Below are 20,481 nucleotides of genomic sequence, written 5' to 3' on the forward strand. Positions count from 1 at the left end.
TATGCTCACAAAACATTTCTACATGTTTTCTATTACTCTGATGTACATATGAGTCTCACTTTATTAAGTAAATTCGTGAAATAAATAAAGTTTTAATGGAACTCTAATTTGTTGAGATGGCCCCACAGACCTCTGTAGCGATAAATCATTTATCATTCCTTTCACGGTCACTAGAGGGCTCTCTGTGAGTTTTGCTCCTGTTCTGTTAATGTGGATGCTGTTTGATGACGTGACTGAACCGCGACTGAACCGCGCGTTGTTTGGAGAGAGAGTTGTTGAGCTGCTTTGCGTATCTTTTCCACCTTTCTGTGTGGTGTTATAAAGGCTGCTCATTTGTGAGGTGGGAAACTGAAGCTCTTTATCAACTGTTGAACAGTTTGACGTCCAGGCGCAGGCATGTTTAGCCCCCGCACCGCTCCGGGCTCCGGTCGCAGGCAGCAGGGCAGAACTACAGGGAGGAAGAGCGTCTCCGGGGCGGCTGGTGGGCTGCTGTTTTCCCCGCGGAGGACGCCCATGATGACGAGGTGATTATACACACACTGAACACAGGCGTTTCTTTTGTTTTAACACCGCTCCAAAGTTAAAGATCACATGGAAATGTCCTTGTTTTCCGCACATGATATTATCTTGAAAAGAAATGATTGCAAATGAAGAGCACATGCAGACATAGTCAGATATTATGTTGAAACGTTGCATGCATTAAAAGCAAAAACACAGTTTTTGCAGGACTCGCGGCCTTATAGGTATTTGGCATTCTAGCTGTGAAATTTCAAGGTAACCTGAAGAGATTCCCTCCCAATGCTTCCTGGAACATCCCCCACAGGATGGATTGCCTTGCTGGTGTTCTCCAGTAGGTAAAGCTGCCTCCACAACACATTTCGGGCTTTGATCCGGAAACTGTGCTAACTTCTCTGTTACAGTCAGGATTCTGGATGACTGCTTATTCTTTTAAAAGTGCTGACACATTGTGGAGCTGCGTTTGGGTCATCCCCCTGTTGTAGAATTAAATTGCCTCCAATGAAGTGCTGTCCCTAGCTAAATATTATTTGCTCAAAGCCCGTTCAACCTCTTCACTGACCTGAAAGGCCGCTTTACCTTCAACTACACTCTCAGATATCTGTCTTCTTGCACAGTTGTACATCTGGCAGTCTCACTCCTTTTTCTTTCTGTGTTAGAGCCAAGATGTGCTGCCTTCTGAAGTGAGTTGTTACCAGCATATATCATGGACCATTTTGAGCCCATGAACAATAAACTGCTGATGCTTCAGGTCATAAACTAAACTAAAGAGAACAACTAAACAACAACATTCAGCTGTGCAGTACAACTAAAAAGGGGTTTCTAATAAACAGTTAGTCTTCTAAAATCATTGACTTCAAATGGGTGCCATACTAGAAGGTTGATGCAGAGTGCTTTAACAATCATCTGGTTGATCTTGTTTGTGAAATGTTTTTCTTTGGAAAGCAAAACATTTGCAAGTGATCTCAAACTTTGTTGTGGGGGTCAAGTTAAAACATACTAACCTGTCGTGATCCAGTTCAAACACCACTTTTCTGTCTATCCTGTGTAAATGATTCAAGTCCACATTTTAGCAGAATCTAACACTTTACAGATAAGTAGCACTGCATGCTAGCTGCAGCTATATATTCTGCTGAAGATGCTAAAAATCCAGTCTTGATCCAGTCTGCAATCTCTCGTCACCAGGTCAACACCCACCCGAGTGCAGAACCACACAGCCACAGAGACTGTTTACTATGATGTTCAGACATTTGGCTCATCGCTGCCTGTCAAAGTGATGGAGGCTCTGACCATGGCTGATGGTGAGAAGAGCTCCATCCCTAGTGGAGTAAAAACACAGGGAATTGGTTATAGTGGTGCTCTATTTGGGTTTTGTGATGTTCTTTTCTCACCTGTTAATTAGAGATGCACTAATTAAACCAATATGATATTATGGATTAATGGTTGGTACTGAATTCTTTTTTCTTTTCAGCTGTTGATTCCAATTTTGGGTGCTTCTATGTTTCTTTCTAAGAAATATTTGTAAACTTTGTTTTAATTCAAGAAATAAATGTTACAAACAGTGACCATAAGAATATGCTGCACCTTCTTGGTAGAGGTAGTACAGTCATATTCAATAAATTAGAATATCACTGAAAGGTTCAGTTATTTCAATAACTCAATTCATTAAGTAAAGCATATTATATAAGCTATTTACACACAGACTGGTGTTATAAAGCCTGTATTTCTGTTAATTATGTTGACTTCTCACTTACAGAAATATTCTAATCTTAAATGTCTGAAACAAGACATAAATATGCATTTAATGAAAAGTATGTTTAATACTGGCTTAAAGGTTGTTAGTTTAGAAAGGTCATTTTAATCTGACAAACGAGCCTCATCGGAACACATATTCTAATTTATTGAATCTGTAGTTTTAAATCCAACAGAAATGGAAGAGATGGTCACCCCTGACCTTTTATCTGTTCTTACTGAGCTCAAAGCGAAGTGCATGCTGTTTGTTGATGCATTTACATACTGAAACAAATACAAGTTTTCAGTATTAATGCTTTAATAAACCTGCCCATTAGGGGAGAACTGTCAGTTTCGATCCCTTGCCAATTGATTGATGCATCACCATTAAATGTCTTATTTTGTTGCTGGTTCTTCTAGCTGATGACCCAATCTCAGTAAAGGTGAATGAGAGCGGCTGGGCCTGGATGGTGTGTGGAGAGAGACTGATTATCTGGAAGATCTGCCAGACTGCTGTGGCCAAGGTATGACTACGATGTACCAAATATCCACGAAATACTTGCTGTTTAAAATAAGAGTAATGATTAAAAGACATCATTTCTGACGGTTCTCAAGGTTCATATGCAAATGAAACATCTTCACACTCAAAAACTGTTTTGCTGCAGCTGTCTGTTTGCAAAGAGCTACAGCTGCCTAGCAGTGAGTACACCTACACGGCCGATCTCGTGGCTCTGACGTCTGCCACGCCTCTCAAGATGGCCGTTGTTCAGTCCATCTCTGTCCTGGCCGTTGCTACAGAAGGAACGGCTCGCTTCTGGCCAAGTCTGGCACACGAGGGCACCTACACAGAGTCAGATGTGAACCTGGGAGACCTCTGCAACTTTGTTGTTGCACTCAGAGTTAGTACATTGTCCTCAAATGAAGACTGAATTTGAAATTTCCTTCATTTAACAAGACAAAAATCTATTTATACTCTCGTTTTTAATCCTCCAGCTGAGGCTTTTCCTGTTCTGCTGTTTGATTTTCCTCTCCTTTCCCAGGGTGGAAGCTTCGTCTTATCCTCTGTGAGAAATGAGCTGCTAAGAGTGAGCGCAGACTCTTCAGGGAAGCTGCAGCATCGGGCTCTGCAACAGGGTCAGGGAATGCTGTCTGGTATTGGACGCCGTGTGTCCAGTCTGTTCGGCATCCTCTCCCCGCCAGCTAACGACGTGGTGAGTCGTGTTCTTCTTAGTTTGGGTTCATTTTGAAATTGCAATTCCAGGTAGATGGACATTTTATGATGAAAACAGTAGTAATAAGAACAAACTAGGATTAATGATTGTTTCTTAACAGGTATTTTATCCAGGCATAGATAAAACACCTGCATCCACATTGAAACATTCTTAAAAAAAAGAAATAACCCCAGAGCATGATGCTGCCACCACCATGTTTCACTGTTCATTTTTGTAGGAACAATTTGAATTGTGGCTCACAAGTAAAAATGTAACTTTACCAGAAATTAGTGAGTTGATGAAATTTTATGTTCCAGCATGCCTGAAGAAAAATCAAAATCTTGTAAATGCAAAAAGGCACTCTTGATCTGAGGTAAAACCTCGTTCTGTCTGGCATCCTTAGTGAGAACATATAGAAATGTTTTAAACTGAGCTTCCACTGCCCTGCTTTGGTTAGCAAAGATGCCTTCTTTTGGGGAATATCTCATTCTAGAAAATATTTCCACAGCTCCACAGTGTGCTTTGGGTGGGAGGAGCCAGCTGCCTGTACTCACTGACCAGTTCCACTGTGAGTAAATGGGAAGTGGATGACAGCTCAGAGCACCAGATCTTCAGCTGGGACACCAGAAAAGCTCTGACTGAGACCATCGTGGATTCAATCTGGGTCAGTGTGAAGACATCCATGTATTATTGTGAAATGGCTGAAAACAGACTTGAACTGATGTAGTTGTGGCTCCAGGTTGTTTGGCACCTTGGCCATTTCATACCCATCTCATATTCATAGTCAACTACCGCATATCAGTTTCTCTTTGTACAAAAGTATTGATATACAAAATACATTTCATACACAATCGTATATTTGATGATGCAATCAGTGAAGTACATACATGTCTAACATTAAAATGACTTCAGACAGTTGAGACTCGTGGCACATTGTAGTAACATGAAAACATTATGAGGTGTGACAACGTCGCTGTGTGACCTGAGCTAAAAGTGGTCAGGTTAGTAATACATCTCCACCTCACATGTTCAGTTCCAATTACAATAGTGAAAATAAATGGATTTCAAATGTGCCAGTCTCAAAGTCATTCATAATAAATAATGTTGATGTTTTCTATTCCACGGTCAAATGTAATAAACTAATCGAAGTTAACTACAGACCTGCAAAGCTCAGGGCTGGAACAGTGTTCAACTCAATAAAGTTGCTTAACACTAGTTTTATATTATATGTAGCTGCATGATTAAAGCAAACATTCATCTTCCAGAAAATGTGACTGAATTCTTTTCACCAGGGGTCAGAGAGCAACTATGAGGAACTGAAGGGGGGAGCGAACGTCACATACCTGGACATGAAGTTCAGCCAGTGAGTGGTTTCATCTTTCTGTGGATGGGTCTGAGTGAGAATGATAAAAAATCATTTCAGTCCAACTTTAATGTGAGATATGTCGAATTGAACGCAACTAAAGAACAAAAATGGGTGCGCTTGATTATTAGCCAGTGGCATTGGTGGATTATTATGGGACGTTAAAGGCTCATAACGATCTGTTCGTGTTAGCTGTAGTTTCATAATAATGTCTCTCCAAATGAAAGCTTTATTAAATGACTATAGATCATACCTCCAACATTCCCATGGCTAAGTTAGCTGCTACATTACCAGGACACTTCCTGGTGAAAATATCTAAATAAAAGCACTTCCTGTTTCCCTCGTTTAGAAGTTCAACACTGTCATTTATTTTCCCTACTACAGTTTGTTCATTATGTCATCATTTATACCTTAAATTTAAACATCTTTACTATGTAGAATTGAAAACGAAGTGTTTGAATGTAGATTTAAAAAAAATGGTTTTCCCAATATTATATTATATAGGTGACTGTGGCTCAATGCCAAGAGTAGGAGTCGTGGTAACCGAAAGTTGTGGGTTCGATTCCAGCTTTCTCCTGCCCCTGGGCAAGGCACCTAACCTAAAATTGCCTACCAGTCTGCATATCAGTGTATGAATCTGTGTGACTGGGTGAATGTGGCTCTGGTGTAAAGCCCTTTGAGTGGCTGGTATGACTGGAAAGGCACTGTATAAGTTCAGTTCATTTACCATTTAGAGGGAAACTCTCCAAATCATATTTAGTGCAATATGTAATGAAGGCGTGGACAATATAAGACAGGGATGAACAACTGTTAACTTAGTCATTTAAAAGACCAAAAACTACTTTCACTTTTAACACAATTTAATCTTTTTCTATTGTTATTCATAGAGCATAAATATCCATATTTCTATCAGGATAAATATTAATATTGATCAAAATTATATAAATCATCCTTTAACAGATTTTTGGATGGTAAATGATTAAAATGTAACTGTTATAATTAAAAGACTGAAAGATAAATGTTCATGAGGTCATTTGGGCCTAAGGTCAAACAGTGCAGGTGTGGAATCCTAATCTACAGCGATGCAGGGTTAGAGGTGACCTAGATGTTGGGGATTTGATGAGAAAATATTTATTTCAGTTGTTAGAGACTCTAGACTTGACTTAGCTTCATGCAAAACTACAATCCATATCAATATCCAAATAGTAAGTGTTGGTACAACTGTTTAAATGTATCTGAGGCATTCAATTACTGTCTGAAACACTGTCCATCTACTCCTGATGCAACCTCCTAGCTCCTACATTCTAGCCGTCTCCTTGCACCTTGCAAATCATATAAATAACATCCACATAATTCGATCTCCTTGTGTACCAAATTATTTCTAAATCAGCCCAGTATTTCAGGATGCTCTACAGTTTTGTCAGTGACTGGTTTGCAGCTGTTCTAAGCCCAGACTCTGTTCTGCATGCTTGCTTTCAGACTCGGCCTGGTTGTTTTGGCTGCAGCCTGGCATCCATCAGATACTCCCTGCCTGGCCTATTTCTGCCTGGTCACCCTGCAGGACACAGGGGTCACAATCTGTGACCAGTTCAACGTTGAAGTCACCAAGTACAGCTGTCCATTCCAGGTCAGTGCCCATCCTGATCCTGCAGGCTTTAAGCCCAGTTTAGTTTGTGTAATTCTTCAGGATCTCATGTGAGCTTTCAGGCAGAGGACACGTGATTGACGTATAGGTCTGGATCAGATTTCAGTCAGTTTCCTCAAAGAAAGCAATGTTTGTTTTAGTATTGAAACAGCTTTTAGATATAGGTTACCAAGACATCATGTTAACTGTAGACTTCAATGCAGTAATATCAAATTCCTTGGTGTCCAAATGTAGCTACAGTATGCTTTGCCAGCAGTGCTGAAAGAAGTCCTAGCTGGGTTTTTACATTTATGGGTGAAGAGTTTACTTCCTGGGGACACTCCTGCCATTTCTGACCTGCAGCAGTAATATTTTCTCTTTAGTGACGCCTAGTGTTTAGGAGGGTTAATGAGAGGAGTCTAGCACATCTCAAGCACAGGTATCGTTTTGTTAATGTCACAACTTGCTGTTTTATTATTGACATGTTCATTTTATAGCCTAATGAATTTACTTAAAAATTCCTGTGATGACAGAACTGTTATACATTTCATAGCACAGTTTCTTTTTAAACATTCATTTTTATCATCTCAAGAGTATGAAGTAGTTCACCAGAGCACACAAGCTAAAACCAGATAAAACCTTTGAGAATATAAAGTCGGTGCTGTGGAGGGATGGGACCAGTGTTGGGCATGTTACTCTGAAAAAGTAATTAGTTATAGTTACTTATTACTTCTCCCAAAAGGTAACTGGGTTACTATAAAAGTAACTAGTTAACAGGAAAAGTAACTATTGCGTCTTTTAAAGTTTAAATATGTCTATGTATTTAGACATTTTTTCTAAGGTTTCACAAGCCAGTTGGATAAAGTGGAATTACATAGACACACCGAACGTTTTCTATTTACTTCACATGTACGTTCTTGCCTTGAAGGAGAATAAAACAGTGTCTGTACTTCTACTTTCCCTCCAGACTTGTCATTGTTGCAGCTTACATCTGCTAGTTTTCCTGAGCAGTGCTGCTGTGTGTGTGTTTGTGTGTAAACTGACGCTTCTTCTGATTGGCTTACCAAGAAACCTTACTCTACCTTAACCAATCATCATCACTTATGTGATTGTCTCACCCCTCACTCCTCCCTTCACCAAAGGAAAAATGCTTAACTCCTGTTGCTGTGAGCCACGACAGACGACTAGAGCTTCACTGAGTAGCTTTAGTTCATAACATGCCCCATTTCAATTTGGGTAACGATAATGGCGTTATAAGGCTGAAAAAAGTAATTCATTTGATTACTCGTTACTGAAAAAAGTAATGCTATTTATTTTTTCCCATCACTGGATGGGATACACTAAGGAAAAATGAGCATATGCAGAGCTGACTGCAGACTGTATAGAAGTTATGATCCACAGGGTGCTAGAAGTCTAAACTAACTGCTTTCTATCTCCTTGGTACTAAAAGCACACCTTCCAGCTGATCCCAGAGTTCATCTGGAAAACTGCAGCTTCCTGTTCATACCTGATATGGTCCATAAGCTGGCAGGCCTTTAGTGTAAACAGGTGACTCTTAGAGTTTGGGTTGAAACCTCTTTTCATGAATCAGAAAGTGTTGGGGGTTAAGAACCTCTTCAGGTATCAGACAAAATAAAGCAAGCACACTTATTCTATAAATGTCAGAGCTGATAAAAAAAAATCTGTATTTACAAATTCATTAAAAAAAACAATAGTCTGGTTTTTGATGCATTGTGTGGTAACTTATACTCCTGTTTAATTGACTTACTAGTGATGGATAATCAAAGGATTGATGATTCTTACAGTGGGATTGTGTGGTTCAGCCTTTGAAAGGTTCTGGAATTGGCGCAAAGAACCTATAAGTAGTGCAGTTCAATAACAACTAATAATTCACTACTGTATCTTTACATTAAGGATAGGAAACATAGTATTAAAGCTTAACAGAAAAACCTAGAAAAGCTGCAAGATATTCCAAGCAGACAGTAATACCCTTATCACAGTATAAATTAAGCTTTGTCATATCCAAAAATAGACCTTTCGCAACTCTATTTAAAACTAGCCAAAGTCTAAATCATTGGATATTTGTTTTCTGTATCTGGATGATTTGTTGTTTTGCCACAGTTTCTTACTGTTTACACTCTCCTACTGTGCATCTTAAAAAAGGGGTAAAGCACATTTTAAAATGATGGGAAGTTCTTGTTTAAATGTTGTTTGCTTATTTTCCTCAGAGTGAGGAAGACCTGCAGGCCACACGCTTTGTGCTGCCCGATCCACCTGGCTCTACCGCCCTCCTGTACAACAAAGAGATGGTGGCTGCCTGCTCAACAGGCACCAGCAGGGTGGCGCTACCGGATGAGAAAATTAGCTTTAACTCACCAGGTAAAGCTCACGTGTGCTAATGCTAATAAAAACGTCAAATGCATATTGAAGACATATTTACTTTTTATGGAAAGGCTGTAAGGGAGCCTGAGAGCTTCATAAAATTATACATATGGCCCACATTTATAAAGTACCTTTCTAACCCTGCCTAGATTCTGAAAAATATCTTACAATGCGTTTCTTGTTCACACACTCATTCAAACAGCACTTTAAAACATATATTTACATTCTATATAAACCACATCCTTATATTCTCACTCCAACTCCAACAAGCATATAGGGAGACGTGCAGATATTTCTATGCAGAAGAAGCAAAGTGGCTTAAATCACTTCACCACCACCAACACAACATAAACGGGACTTACTAGACTATTGTGTCCTACAGTTGTCTCCTGCTGATTCATTCGTGTTACACAGTGTATTCGAGTGATGTGAATAAATGCAACCAAATCATATGTACCAGAACCAGTCTATACTGTACCACGTACTGTATATGTTCTCTTATTTGTTATGCAGAAATAAAATGTCAGCTTCATAGCTTCCTAAATGTTGAACCCTGTCTGTTCAGGGGATTCTATATGTGGAGGAGGCTGCTGCGCCAACCTGCCAGTGTTTTTCTCCCAGCACAGTGGTCTGGTAGCAGTGGTGACCAGAGAGAGCGCCTCCATCCTGCCAGAGACCATGGAGGACTCGCTGTGCTCTTCACTGGCTGCAGCGCCAGAGGTAAAACATCCAAAGCACCGCCTGCAGTAAAGACGCGTTTCTAATCCCTACATCCGTCTCTGATGAATTATATTAGATACATGAGGGAAGCTACTGAAGGAATATATATATTTATGAATATCCCTTATAGCAAACACTAAAATTCTGATACAAATAAACATCCAAATTATTTATTGCTTGCAGCCCTCTCTCTCTTTCCTACTTTTTTAAACTTTTCACAGATTTATTCATTAAAAAAAACAAAGGAGAGCTTTTTTTACGTGGTATGGATTGTGCACAAGATCTTATCACAGACATCTCCCTCTGGGTTTATTCCCCACAATGTGGCAAACAGATCTGTGACAATGGACTGTATGTGCAGCATGATAAACTGAGGTAAAATGGTGGAGAGCAGCTTTGAATTGAAAGTTCAGCTATTACTGATTCTGAAGTCACTGAACCTCAATTTAAAAATCCAAACAAACCTTTTTTAAGGCAGAGTCTAAGATGTGGAACACCAGTTAGAGGAAAGGAAATCTGAACTAAAACAAGAAATTACAATGAACCATGCAATCATTGTCTTAATTTTATTCTATTTTCAGATTTCAGCGATGGAAACACCAACCAGATCAGAGCCCATTGCCCAGGAGGACAAAACCAAACTGCTGAAGACAGCCTTCCTGCAGTTCTGCCGGTTCGTTCCAATCAAACAACTATTTTCTACCATTTTCATGAACCAAATATAGACTGTTTCAGATCAGCGGAGTATAAATATGTTTATTAATAAAGGGAGCTCTATTTGTGTTGAAAAAAGTAATCAGACATTCATGATTTTAGATGTTCATATTCAATTCAGATCAACATCCTGGATATATCTGCTTTAAAATCAGACCTTGCATTTCCAATAGTCTGTGTTCCGTCGTCCCCAGTAACGATCTGCTTGGAGCCCAGACGGTCACAGACGACCTTCTTCCTGCTGACAGTGATGGAGAGGAAGGAGCTGAGTTGGACAATATTGTTGTTCAGATCAACCTGGAACTGATGGACGATTACCCAGCTTCAGACCCTCGCTGGGCCGAGTCTGTCCCTGGTGGTGAGGAGTTTAACAATCAAACATCTGACCAGAAAAACAGCATTGAGCTCAAGATTTAGGGTGATTGGTTTGGTGATGATCCTCAGAGGAAAGAGGGTTCCACCATTTTTTCAGGGAAAACATATTAGCTCACTAACTTGTCCAGCAAACAGTCCACATCTCACCAAGTATGAAAATATGTGATAGATGTTTGACTGAGTCACTTTGGACTCTGGAGTGATGATTTCATGTTCCTGTTCAGAGGGTTTAATCACGATTTTGAGCCTGGAGTGGAATTGGTGAAACCTTACCTCACAGTTGGTGTCGGCAGCAGATTCGTATGAATTCTGCTTTTTTCTTTGGTTATTTCAGAGAGTGCTGGTTTTCCTTTGACGTCCCTCATCATTCTCCACCAACTGGAAGACAAGATGAAGGCTCATTGTTACTTCATGGACTTTCTGCTCCAGGTATTCACACATATGCAGCAGTTTATCTTCCTTCCAAGGTGGTTCCTCCTCTGCCATACCGGGTCTCTGCTCCCCGGGCTCATCGTTGGTGCCCATCCTCCTGTTTTATTCCTGAGTGTACTCCATCTGTTTGCTGGGGTTGAACCTTTGGCGCATTGTTAGGAGCTTTCATCTAGCCTCTATATTTGTATTTCCAAATTTTATTTGGAGCTCTTGTATTTTGAGTCTGACACATATAGAACCTGGTCATGAAAACGTGCAGGAACCCTGTCATACAAGCTGAGCTTTAGAGTGTCTGATGAGGAATTTGGTGAAAAAGAAGTCAAGTTTAAGAAAAAACTGCAGAGACCAGGAGACGTTGTTACTGACAGATTCTATTAGATTTCATTCATAATTATTTGAATTTTTCAAATATATAAAGTCTCTACCTATAATAAAAATTAGGCATAGAAAGTTAAGCAAAAAGGAAATTGTCATTTTAAAGTCTAAAAACATCACAGCTTATGTTTGACCACCCGCTCTTTATCAGATGGGTCTGCTGGACCGGCTCGGCCAAGTGACGGTGAGATCGTCTCCTATGGCAACACGCCTGCTGTTATGTGAGCACGCTGAGAAGCTGCAAGCGGCCATGGCGCTGAAGAACCACCACAACAAACATGTTGAGCTCGTGAACCAGGCCATCAGCATTGCTCTGCAGAGGAGCAACACTCCTGTTCCTCCTAGCCTCACAGCAGCTGATGTCTTCTTCAGGGAGGTCTGTGTCTGAGAAGATGCTCTGATGGACATGTTTGGGAGCTGGATGCTGTTTAATCGATGTACTGGTGCTCTCACAGGTGTCTCAGATCTCCTTGTTGTTTGACTGCCTGGTCGAGGAGGAGGAGCGGATCCTGAAGGAGAACCCGGTTGACTCTGTGCAGTGGGCTGATGTTGTCCTCACAATTAACACCATTCTGAAGGTAAACTTACTATTAACTGTTCAAAGAAGGGTCCCATCTGTTAATAGTGAGAGAACAACAGCGCTGACTTGGATAATGCTAACTGAAGTATGAAAAACGTGCGCTGTGTGTGCAGGACATGCTTCAGGCTGCAAGTCAGTACAGAGAAACAAAGGCCTCCATGTATAGAGCTTCAGAAAATGCAGCTGCAGAGCCTGAATATATTCCATGGACAGGTAATATAGCTGCTGCTTTAGGATTTAACTTTAAAGAAGAAGAAATAATTCCCCACCACCACCTCTTCTTTTATCCAGCATCAGGTGGAGTAGGAGGCGTTCGCACAGTCATTTCCCACCAGCATGAAATCATCCTGCATTCTGTCTACCCTCAAGCTGACTCTGAGCTACGCAGCACCCTCTGTGAGCAGCTGGTGGCACTGCTGGACATCTACTTGGGTGGATATGTGGCCCAGCTATCCTCCTTGCAAAAGCATGGGCCGCTTGGAACCCAACAAGATCGCTACGACAGCTTGGAGATGGAGTACAGCCAGCGGCGCTCAGAGCTGCTCAGCCCCCTGTGTAAGTGAAGGACGTTTAGCTTACTAGTCTCTCCCATGATAACTAGTTGGTTTTATTTAGTAAAGACTAAAGTTTCTTTAAGGAAGGTGAGCCATGAATGGTAGTCAGATATAAAACTAATATATCTATTTATAGATTAATACGTCAAATGTGTTTATGGTGGAACCTCTACATTTGAAAGCATACAAATATGACTTTTTCCAAACATGAACGGTAAATGTCTGCCCCAATTATCCAGCAACATGTGCACTCTCTCCCGTGGTGTTATCCCTGTCTCTCCTGGTCTTTGCAAACAAAGCAGTCAACTGTAGATGTGATCACTTCCTGAGCCAAGAAAGTCCACTAACATTTATTGACTAAACTCCAATAAACAGCTTCAGAAATGTGCAATGGTTCTGAGCACAGCACCACCCAAACAAAGCTGTCTCACGTAACATAGTTCTATACCAAGTAAGTTTATGGTACTTTTCTTAACATTTTGAAGTGCAGGCAGAAGCGATTCAGAATCAGCTTTATTGGCCCAGTTTGTGTGGCACAAACAAGGAATTTGGCTCATGTTTCACACACAATACCGAAACTTTAGAGGACTTAAGTGAAGTGTGTTGTGTGTGTTGCAGTGGAGCTCGGTCAGTATCAGTGGGTGGCTGCACTGGCTGAGAAGTACTGTGACTTCGATATTCTGGTTCAGATGTGTGAGCAGACCGACAACCAGAACCGTCTGCAGCACTACATGGCCAAGTTTGCTGACCAGGTAACATTACAGAACTAGCTGCTACCAACATAGGGAGTTCTTTATTATTTATTACGAAAAGGGTTTTATGATATGTTCCAGAGTTCCCTGGCAGTCTGGAAATGTCTGGAAAATTATGAAGTTTAATTCTATTATTTTCCAGGTCTGGAAAAACATAGAGAGAATATGTAAATGGAGTATGGAATCATGTTTGTATTTCCAGACCTAACTCTGTTCCATTGTCTAAATGTTGTGTCCTTCCTTCCCACCTCATATTGTTCCTTTTGGGTAACTTTCCTACCTCCCTGTCTCTAGCATCCCCTCCCTTCTTTCCTTCTCGTCTTTCATTCTGATGTCTGCCCCACCGTTTTTGGTTTCTGCTGTACATACATGTGCCATAAATACATAATGTTTTGTGGCTTTTGAGGGAATGAAAACAACGAAATTAACTTTGACAGTGTGAAATAGTGTAATAATACCACAGTACTGTATCAGACCTGTTACTGGCTAATCCGTGTTTCTGAAACAAACAATATTTACATGCACTCACCAAGTCTTCACGATCATGTTTATGTAAACGAACCCTTACTTTATTCTCTTGTGTTTGTTAGAACTTTGCTGACTTCCTGTTTCGTTGGTACATGGAGAAAGGAAAGAGGGGGAAGCTGCTCTCCCAGCCGGCCGCGCAGCACCAGCAGTTGGCCAGCTTCCTTCAGTCTCACCAGCACCTGAGCTGGCTGCACCACATCTACATTAACGACTACCAGAATGTACGCAACACACACACATCTGCACTGGCATGATGGATTCTTTAATCCAACGTTAAACTGGGCCGATACTACCAACCGATTAGAGGAGGAGGGGAGGGGGTTGGCCTTGTGGTATTTGTCTGGTCATGTGATAGTGATGCAGCGCAGGATTGGGGGTGTTTAACTGAAACGGAGAAGCAATGTCAGCCATGTCGGTCCAAAAGTTTCACATTGGTGCATCCTTAATACATACAGCAATTTCCTGTTGTCTGCTTTCTGTGATATAACTTTGCTCCCACCAACATGTGCAGGCCCACAGGACTCTCTACAGCCAAGCCAACAAAGAAACACGCTACTTTGTAAAGAAGAAGACCCTGCTGGCTCTCAGTAAACTGACTGCACTGGCCTCAGACCTGCCACAGGACAAGCTCGACAAACAAGTCGATGGTAAAAATCTGTTTTCCACAAGTGACTTATGTTCTGTGGGTTTATTCTTTTTTTATGTGTTCATAGACTACAGGGAGGGTTGATGCTCCTTGTAATGTCGCTTTCTCACTGTGATAACACTGGTTAAAATAATTTGGCCGCTAACATTACAGGTGAGATGGATGTTTGGAGGCAGATTTTGTGTCATTTCTGTAGAGGGTTGGTCAGCGCACCCTCAGGTATATGTGTTATACATAAGCATGCACAGGATGACCCTACTCTTACTTTTTTCTGGCAGTCCAATTTTTCACTTCATGTTGGATTTAAACCAAAATAAGGAAGAACATTTTGCAGTTTTTTTTCTTACATTCATGAAATTCCAGAGAAACAAACCATAATGAAAGAATTTATAGCTTTTTGAGCAAAAACTGATGACATCACTTCTTTGCCTGATTCAGATATTGTGGAGCAGGAACGCTTCTTGCTGCATCAGGAGACTCTGCCCAAGCGCCTCCTGGAGGAGAAACAGCAGAACCCCAACACCATGCCTCTGCTCAGCGCTCACAACCTTATTCAGGTGAAACAATAAACACTGGTCACACAACCAGGATCAGGCGCCTACCAGACCTTCTGTTTACATAGATGCACCTTATATATACTTTTAGTTGATACAGGAAACTACAGGAAACTCTGGTGTTATAGTTCTGCTAAATGTTATCCAGTTTGTGAAATGTCAAATAAGGAGAAATAATATTTACATATGAGTATTTCCTCCCTCCAGCTGTACATCTGTGATGACAACAGGCAAGCCAACGAGTACGACTTCAAAAAAGCTTTGGACCTACTGGAGTACATTGATGAGGTAACTTCCTGTTTCTGTTGGACCTCTGGATGTTGTGTTTCACCGGCTCATGCAAATGATTTTGTGTGATTGTGTTTCAGGAGAGTTGTGTGGACATTGATTCTCTGAAGTGTGAAATCTTCAGCAAAGCCCTCAGGAAAGACGAGTAAGACCTAAGATGTTTATCCTCTGACTTCATTAAAATGATTGGTTAGATGTTCAGAGGTTGGTGTTGGTGTTCCAACCCCACAATGTGTAGCATCAGAAGACATGACAGACACGTTAAAGTGATTCAAATAGCTGCCACTAAATTCCTCAAGCTGTTGTTCACATCCTGTCACATAACCATAACTGTTCAGAAGTGTGCAGCAGCAGCATAAACCATGAAACTGGTGGATAGAAGTAGCTATAATCTTCTTCTTCTACATACTTGAGCTCAGTGAACAGGTAGCGTTGCACTCATGAGAATCCAACAACATTTCTGGGACACTTCAGTTTTTAAGAACTGAGTATGTTTTTTCCTTTCGAGCTGCAGGATGACGCAGCTGGTAGCTTTGTTACCTCTTAACAACCAGGTCCAGCCAGGGCCTTTAGGTGCGGCCCTGCATGTTCTCCCTGGGTTTTCTCTGGGTACTCCGGCTTCCTCCCACAGTCCAAAAACATGTCATAGAAGTGGTCACTATTATTTATATCATTATGTCACTTTTAGGTCGAGGTGGGTAGTAACATGTTACATTTACTCCGTTACATTGATTTGTGTGAGTGTATGAAATAATATACTTCTAAGAGTAGGTTTGCTGGACCTTACCTTTTACTTCTACAGCGGAGCATCTACTTAAGTTGTATTTTTTTAAGTAATACTACTTTTACTTAAGTACACTTTTTGGCTATTCTACTTAGATTACATTATACTGAGTGAAATACAAGCATGCTGTAACCAAACAAACATCCACCGGTTATGTTAACGTCAAAGTTGGTTTTTTTAATTTTACAAACTTTTTATTTCATAAGAAGGTTCCAGAATTTTATAGAATTATCAGTCTGATTACAAAAAAAGAAATAAATCAAACATTGCAATCATTCAGTTACTATAATTAGATGACTCCTTTTTAATTCTACTTGAGTAACAATAGTTTGAAGTAACGCTATCTTTACCTGAACGCAACGTCTACAGTTGTCCTGTGATGTCCTAGAGACCTGTCCTGGGTGAACTCTGCCTTTCACTTATTAACCACTGTGATCCACTAGACAATGAATGAATGGTTTTCTTTAACTCTGTCTTCCACCACTGCTGTTATGGTTATAAGCTGTTCTGCAATTAGATATTAAGTTAACATTAAGTTACCAAACACACAGCATTCGCTTAAAAGAAAACGAGAAAACTGTTGTGGTTATATTAGCAGTGTGCTTAAATAACATTAGTGAAACTCAAAGAATTTTGTTAGGTGGCCGAAGAAATGGCAGTTTCTGTACTTTTCTGTATAAACTGCTTGAGGATTTAGCTTTCTTCATTGGTGTTTGGGGTCATTGTCTTGATATAACACCACTTCAGTGGGATTTTGACTTAAGGAAAAATGACCTCTTCAACTACTTTTCTTTATTCAAACTGATCTCCGATCCCTGGTATGTGTGAAAAAGCCCAACATCTTAGTATGAAAAACATACCATGATGCCTGAGCCACCATGCTTCAGTGCTCGTTGGCTCTAATTCAGTGTTTGTGGTCATCAGAAGAACACAATCCTGTGACATCAGGACCTAAACTTGTTGCTCCAGGTCTTTTTATATGTTTCCCCTCTCCGATCAACTTTTTAAATAAAGTATGCTGTTATTTTAAGCAATGTCTAGAACAACCAGTTTTACTGCACTATAACCAGCATGGAGAACATTTACTGCCTTCGTCCCTAATAAAAGGGCCAACTGTTTGACTCCTGTATGTTCACAGAATGTAAGTAAGTAAGTAAGTAAAATTTTATTTATATAGCACCTCTCAAGACACAGATCACAAAGTGCTTCACAACACTAATACAAAGTACAATTGGAATAATATATTTATAAATGTAAAATAGAAGAAGATAAGATAAAATCAAAAATAAACTAACCAAACGCAAGCCTAAAAAGATGAGTTTTTAGCTGTTTTTTAAAAGACACCACCGAATCCACAGTCCTTATACACAAGGGGATAGAGTTCCAGAGTCGGGGAGCTACTGTTGCAAAAGCTCTATCACCCTTAGTTTTCAGCCTTGTGTGATGTACAGCCAGTAGGACTTTATCGCATGACCTCAGAGACCTGGGGGGAATGTACGGATACAAGAGTTCACTGATATAAGTTGGGGCATGACCATGAAGACCTCTATAAGTCAGAACCAGAATCTTAAACTGAGCTCTGAATTTAATGGGGAACCAGTGCAGCTGGATGAGTAACGGTGTGGAGTGGGAATACTTAAAAGATTTTGTCAGAGGTCTAGCAGCAGCATTCTGAACAACCTGGAGACGTTCCAGGGAGTTTTTGCTAAGACAGGTAAATAAAGCATTATAGTAATCCAAACATGAGGAAATGAATGCATGGATAGCAATCTCAAGTTCAGAACGTGACACAATGGGACTTAACTTAGCAAGGTTACGTAAATGATAAAAACAAGAGTGAACCAGAGATTTGATGTGGGTATCTAAGGAGAAAGCAGAGTCAAAGGTTACACCAAGGTTCCTGATGGAAGATTTAGCAAATTTGCCAAGAGGACCAAGAGCGTCCATTATCCTGGTTATAAATCTATCAGGGGCACAAACAAGGACTTAAGTTTTTTCATCATTAAGTTGGAGAAAGTTATCAGCCATCCAACTTTTGATAGATTCAAAACATACAATCAGCAACTGTAACCTAAAAACATGTTCAGGCTTAAAGGAAATATACAGCTGAATATCGTCAGCATAACAGTGATAAGAAATGCCCTCAAAAGTGTTCAGGATATGCTGTAAAGGAAGCAAATACAATAAAAATAACAAGGGCCCTAGGACAGAACCTTGGGGGACACCACAAGAAAGGGAGGCTGGAGAGGACCTGTACCTAGAGGCAGCCACACAGAAGCATCGTTCAGATAGATATGAAGTGAACCACTCTAAAGCAGAACCAGATACACCCACCCAATGTCTCAGCCTATCGCGCAAGATATGATGGTCAACAGTATCGAAGGCAGAAGTAAGGTCCAACATCAGCAGAGCAGAACACTCTCCTGCATCACTTGTACAAGATATCGCTAGAAACTCTAACAAAAGCTGTTTCTGTGGAATGAAACTTACGAAAACCAGACTGATATTTGTCAAGGATATTGTGTTTGTCCATGAAGGCTATCAGCTGCATAGATACAACCTTTTCCAGAATCTTAGATAAAAGGGTAATTTTGAAATTGGTCTATAACTGTTGAAAATAGAAGGGTCAAGCCTGGGTTTCTTTAGTGGGTGAATGACAGCGTTCTTAAGGTAAGTGGGTACTTGACCAGAGGCCAGTGAAGTGTTAATTATTGAAGGCACACAGGGACTGATATGGTGGAAAACATTTTTGAACAAATGAATGACCTCACTGTTGAACTCCACACCGCTGATATTTTGAAAAGAAAAACAAATCAATTAATGATTCAGTAACATGGAATCAGGAGCCTGTTGGGGCTGTTGTCTTTCTTACTCTAATATGCCTACTAGTAAATGATTTGCTATGTACACATCATTTCTACAAACTATGATTAATCTCGTTAATGATGTTGGCCTGCTGCTGTGCTGAACACACTAGGAGCAGATAATTCAGCTCATTAAACACTTTTAGGCAGTTATGTCTTCTCTGATTTCCTTAGACTGCAATAAAAGATTAGTACCAAAGCATAGCAGCTGTTTGGTGTAGGGAAAACCAGAGTGATCTGTCAGATTCCTCTTAACACCAGATTAAAGCCCAGAGGGGGGTCCTTTTAATTAACTTCAGCAGTTTATGCTTGTGACTTCGTGATAGCGATATGTCTACAACTATGTCAGCTACTCAGACTAAAGAGCATTTGAAATGTGGTGCTGTTCATTATTTAGTTGCCCTCTAAATAATGCATGGCTTGAAGAAGCTTTATGATATCTCCACAACTTGCTTTTACTGCCTCCTAGCGATCATAAAGTTCTGTCAGGTTTAAAACGTTTTTTTCCACATTTTTCTGGGAGTTGTTTGTGACTTTTACAATGCCTTCTTTCAGCTGGTCCTCTGCTGACGGGAACGACGATCCTCTGGAAGCAGCTAAGGACAGCATCTTTGTCAAGATCCTCCTCAAACTCATTCAAGAAGGTGAGACACATTTAGTTCGATTCTTAGTATAAAATGGCTGAATCCTTGCTTTGAATGTTAGGAGCATATCAAAGCTCTAAATACGTACAAATATTTAAATATATCCAGCTTCATCTGAAATCATCTAAAACTTCTCTTTGCAAAGTTAAACTATTTCAGATTTAAGTGTTAAGCTTATATACCAACAGTGTTGGGATGAATTCTAATTTTGATGCAAATCTAATGTCATAAGTATGAATTTGCAATGAATCCAAGCTGTTCCTGTATTAAACATGTTCTTGCAGAGAAACATTAAACAAAGACCTTCCATCCCTGCTGTATTCCAGGTGTTTCTCTGCAGACATACCTGCCTGATGTGAAAGAGCTGCTGGAACAAGACGAGTTGAGCACTCTGAAATCAAAGCCCTACTTTGAGTTTGTCCTTCGAGCCAACTATGAACATTATCTTCAGGCTCAGATGTGATGACTGTCTTTCCTTGCATTAAAGCTTGTTGCGCTTCTGTTTGACTTTACACTCTAATAATGTTCAAGATTTGTATGAGTTGTGATATTTTCCTAAATAAATATGCTGGTAATTTAGAATTTGGAGTGACATGTTTGGGAAAAAACAAAGCAGGTTTGAGTTCTTAGCTTTTATTTGTCAAAGTTGAGCCAGAAAAGAAATGAAACTGTGACTTCTATAGTGACATTTTTCATGTAGAATAAGAAACTAGTAATACCATTCAATAGAAATGTTTTACCTCACTTTAACAAAGGCTTTAAGTTAGTATTTAGTATCACTGTAAAGCTTTGAAGGATTTAACAGAGGTCTCTTTGATTGCTCAGGGTGTCCTCGTTGTTGATG

The 20,481-nt window shown here is 40.2% G+C and overlaps 1 protein-coding gene across 1 annotated transcript; it reads left to right on the forward strand.

Moving 5' to 3' along the window:
• The first annotated feature begins 220 nt into the window (after nucleotides 1-220).
• Nucleotides 221-20,219, forward strand: nup133 (nucleoporin 133). The gene is made up of 25 exons (XM_047366973.1): nucleotides 221-524; nucleotides 1,702-1,817; nucleotides 2,668-2,771; nucleotides 2,913-3,146; nucleotides 3,288-3,458; nucleotides 3,967-4,122; nucleotides 4,751-4,821; nucleotides 6,301-6,448; nucleotides 8,674-8,824; nucleotides 9,393-9,547; nucleotides 10,129-10,220; nucleotides 10,456-10,619; nucleotides 10,971-11,065; nucleotides 11,595-11,819; nucleotides 11,899-12,021; nucleotides 12,137-12,236; nucleotides 12,315-12,578; nucleotides 13,196-13,329; nucleotides 13,920-14,078; nucleotides 14,369-14,504; nucleotides 14,942-15,060; nucleotides 15,265-15,345; nucleotides 15,426-15,490; nucleotides 19,549-19,637; nucleotides 19,964-20,219. Exons 1-25 carry the CDS (start codon nucleotides 397-399, stop codon nucleotides 20,098-20,100), a joined length of 3,417 nt encoding a protein of 1,138 aa, XP_047222929.1. The 5' UTR covers nucleotides 221-396; the 3' UTR covers nucleotides 20,101-20,219.
• The last annotated feature ends 262 nt before the right edge of the window (nucleotides 20,220-20,481 follow it).

Source organism: Girardinichthys multiradiatus, chromosome 5 (genome assembly GCF_021462225.1).
Source record: "Girardinichthys multiradiatus isolate DD_20200921_A chromosome 5, DD_fGirMul_XY1, whole genome shotgun sequence".
Taxonomy (NCBI): Eukaryota; Metazoa; Chordata; class Actinopteri; order Cyprinodontiformes; family Goodeidae; genus Girardinichthys; species Girardinichthys multiradiatus.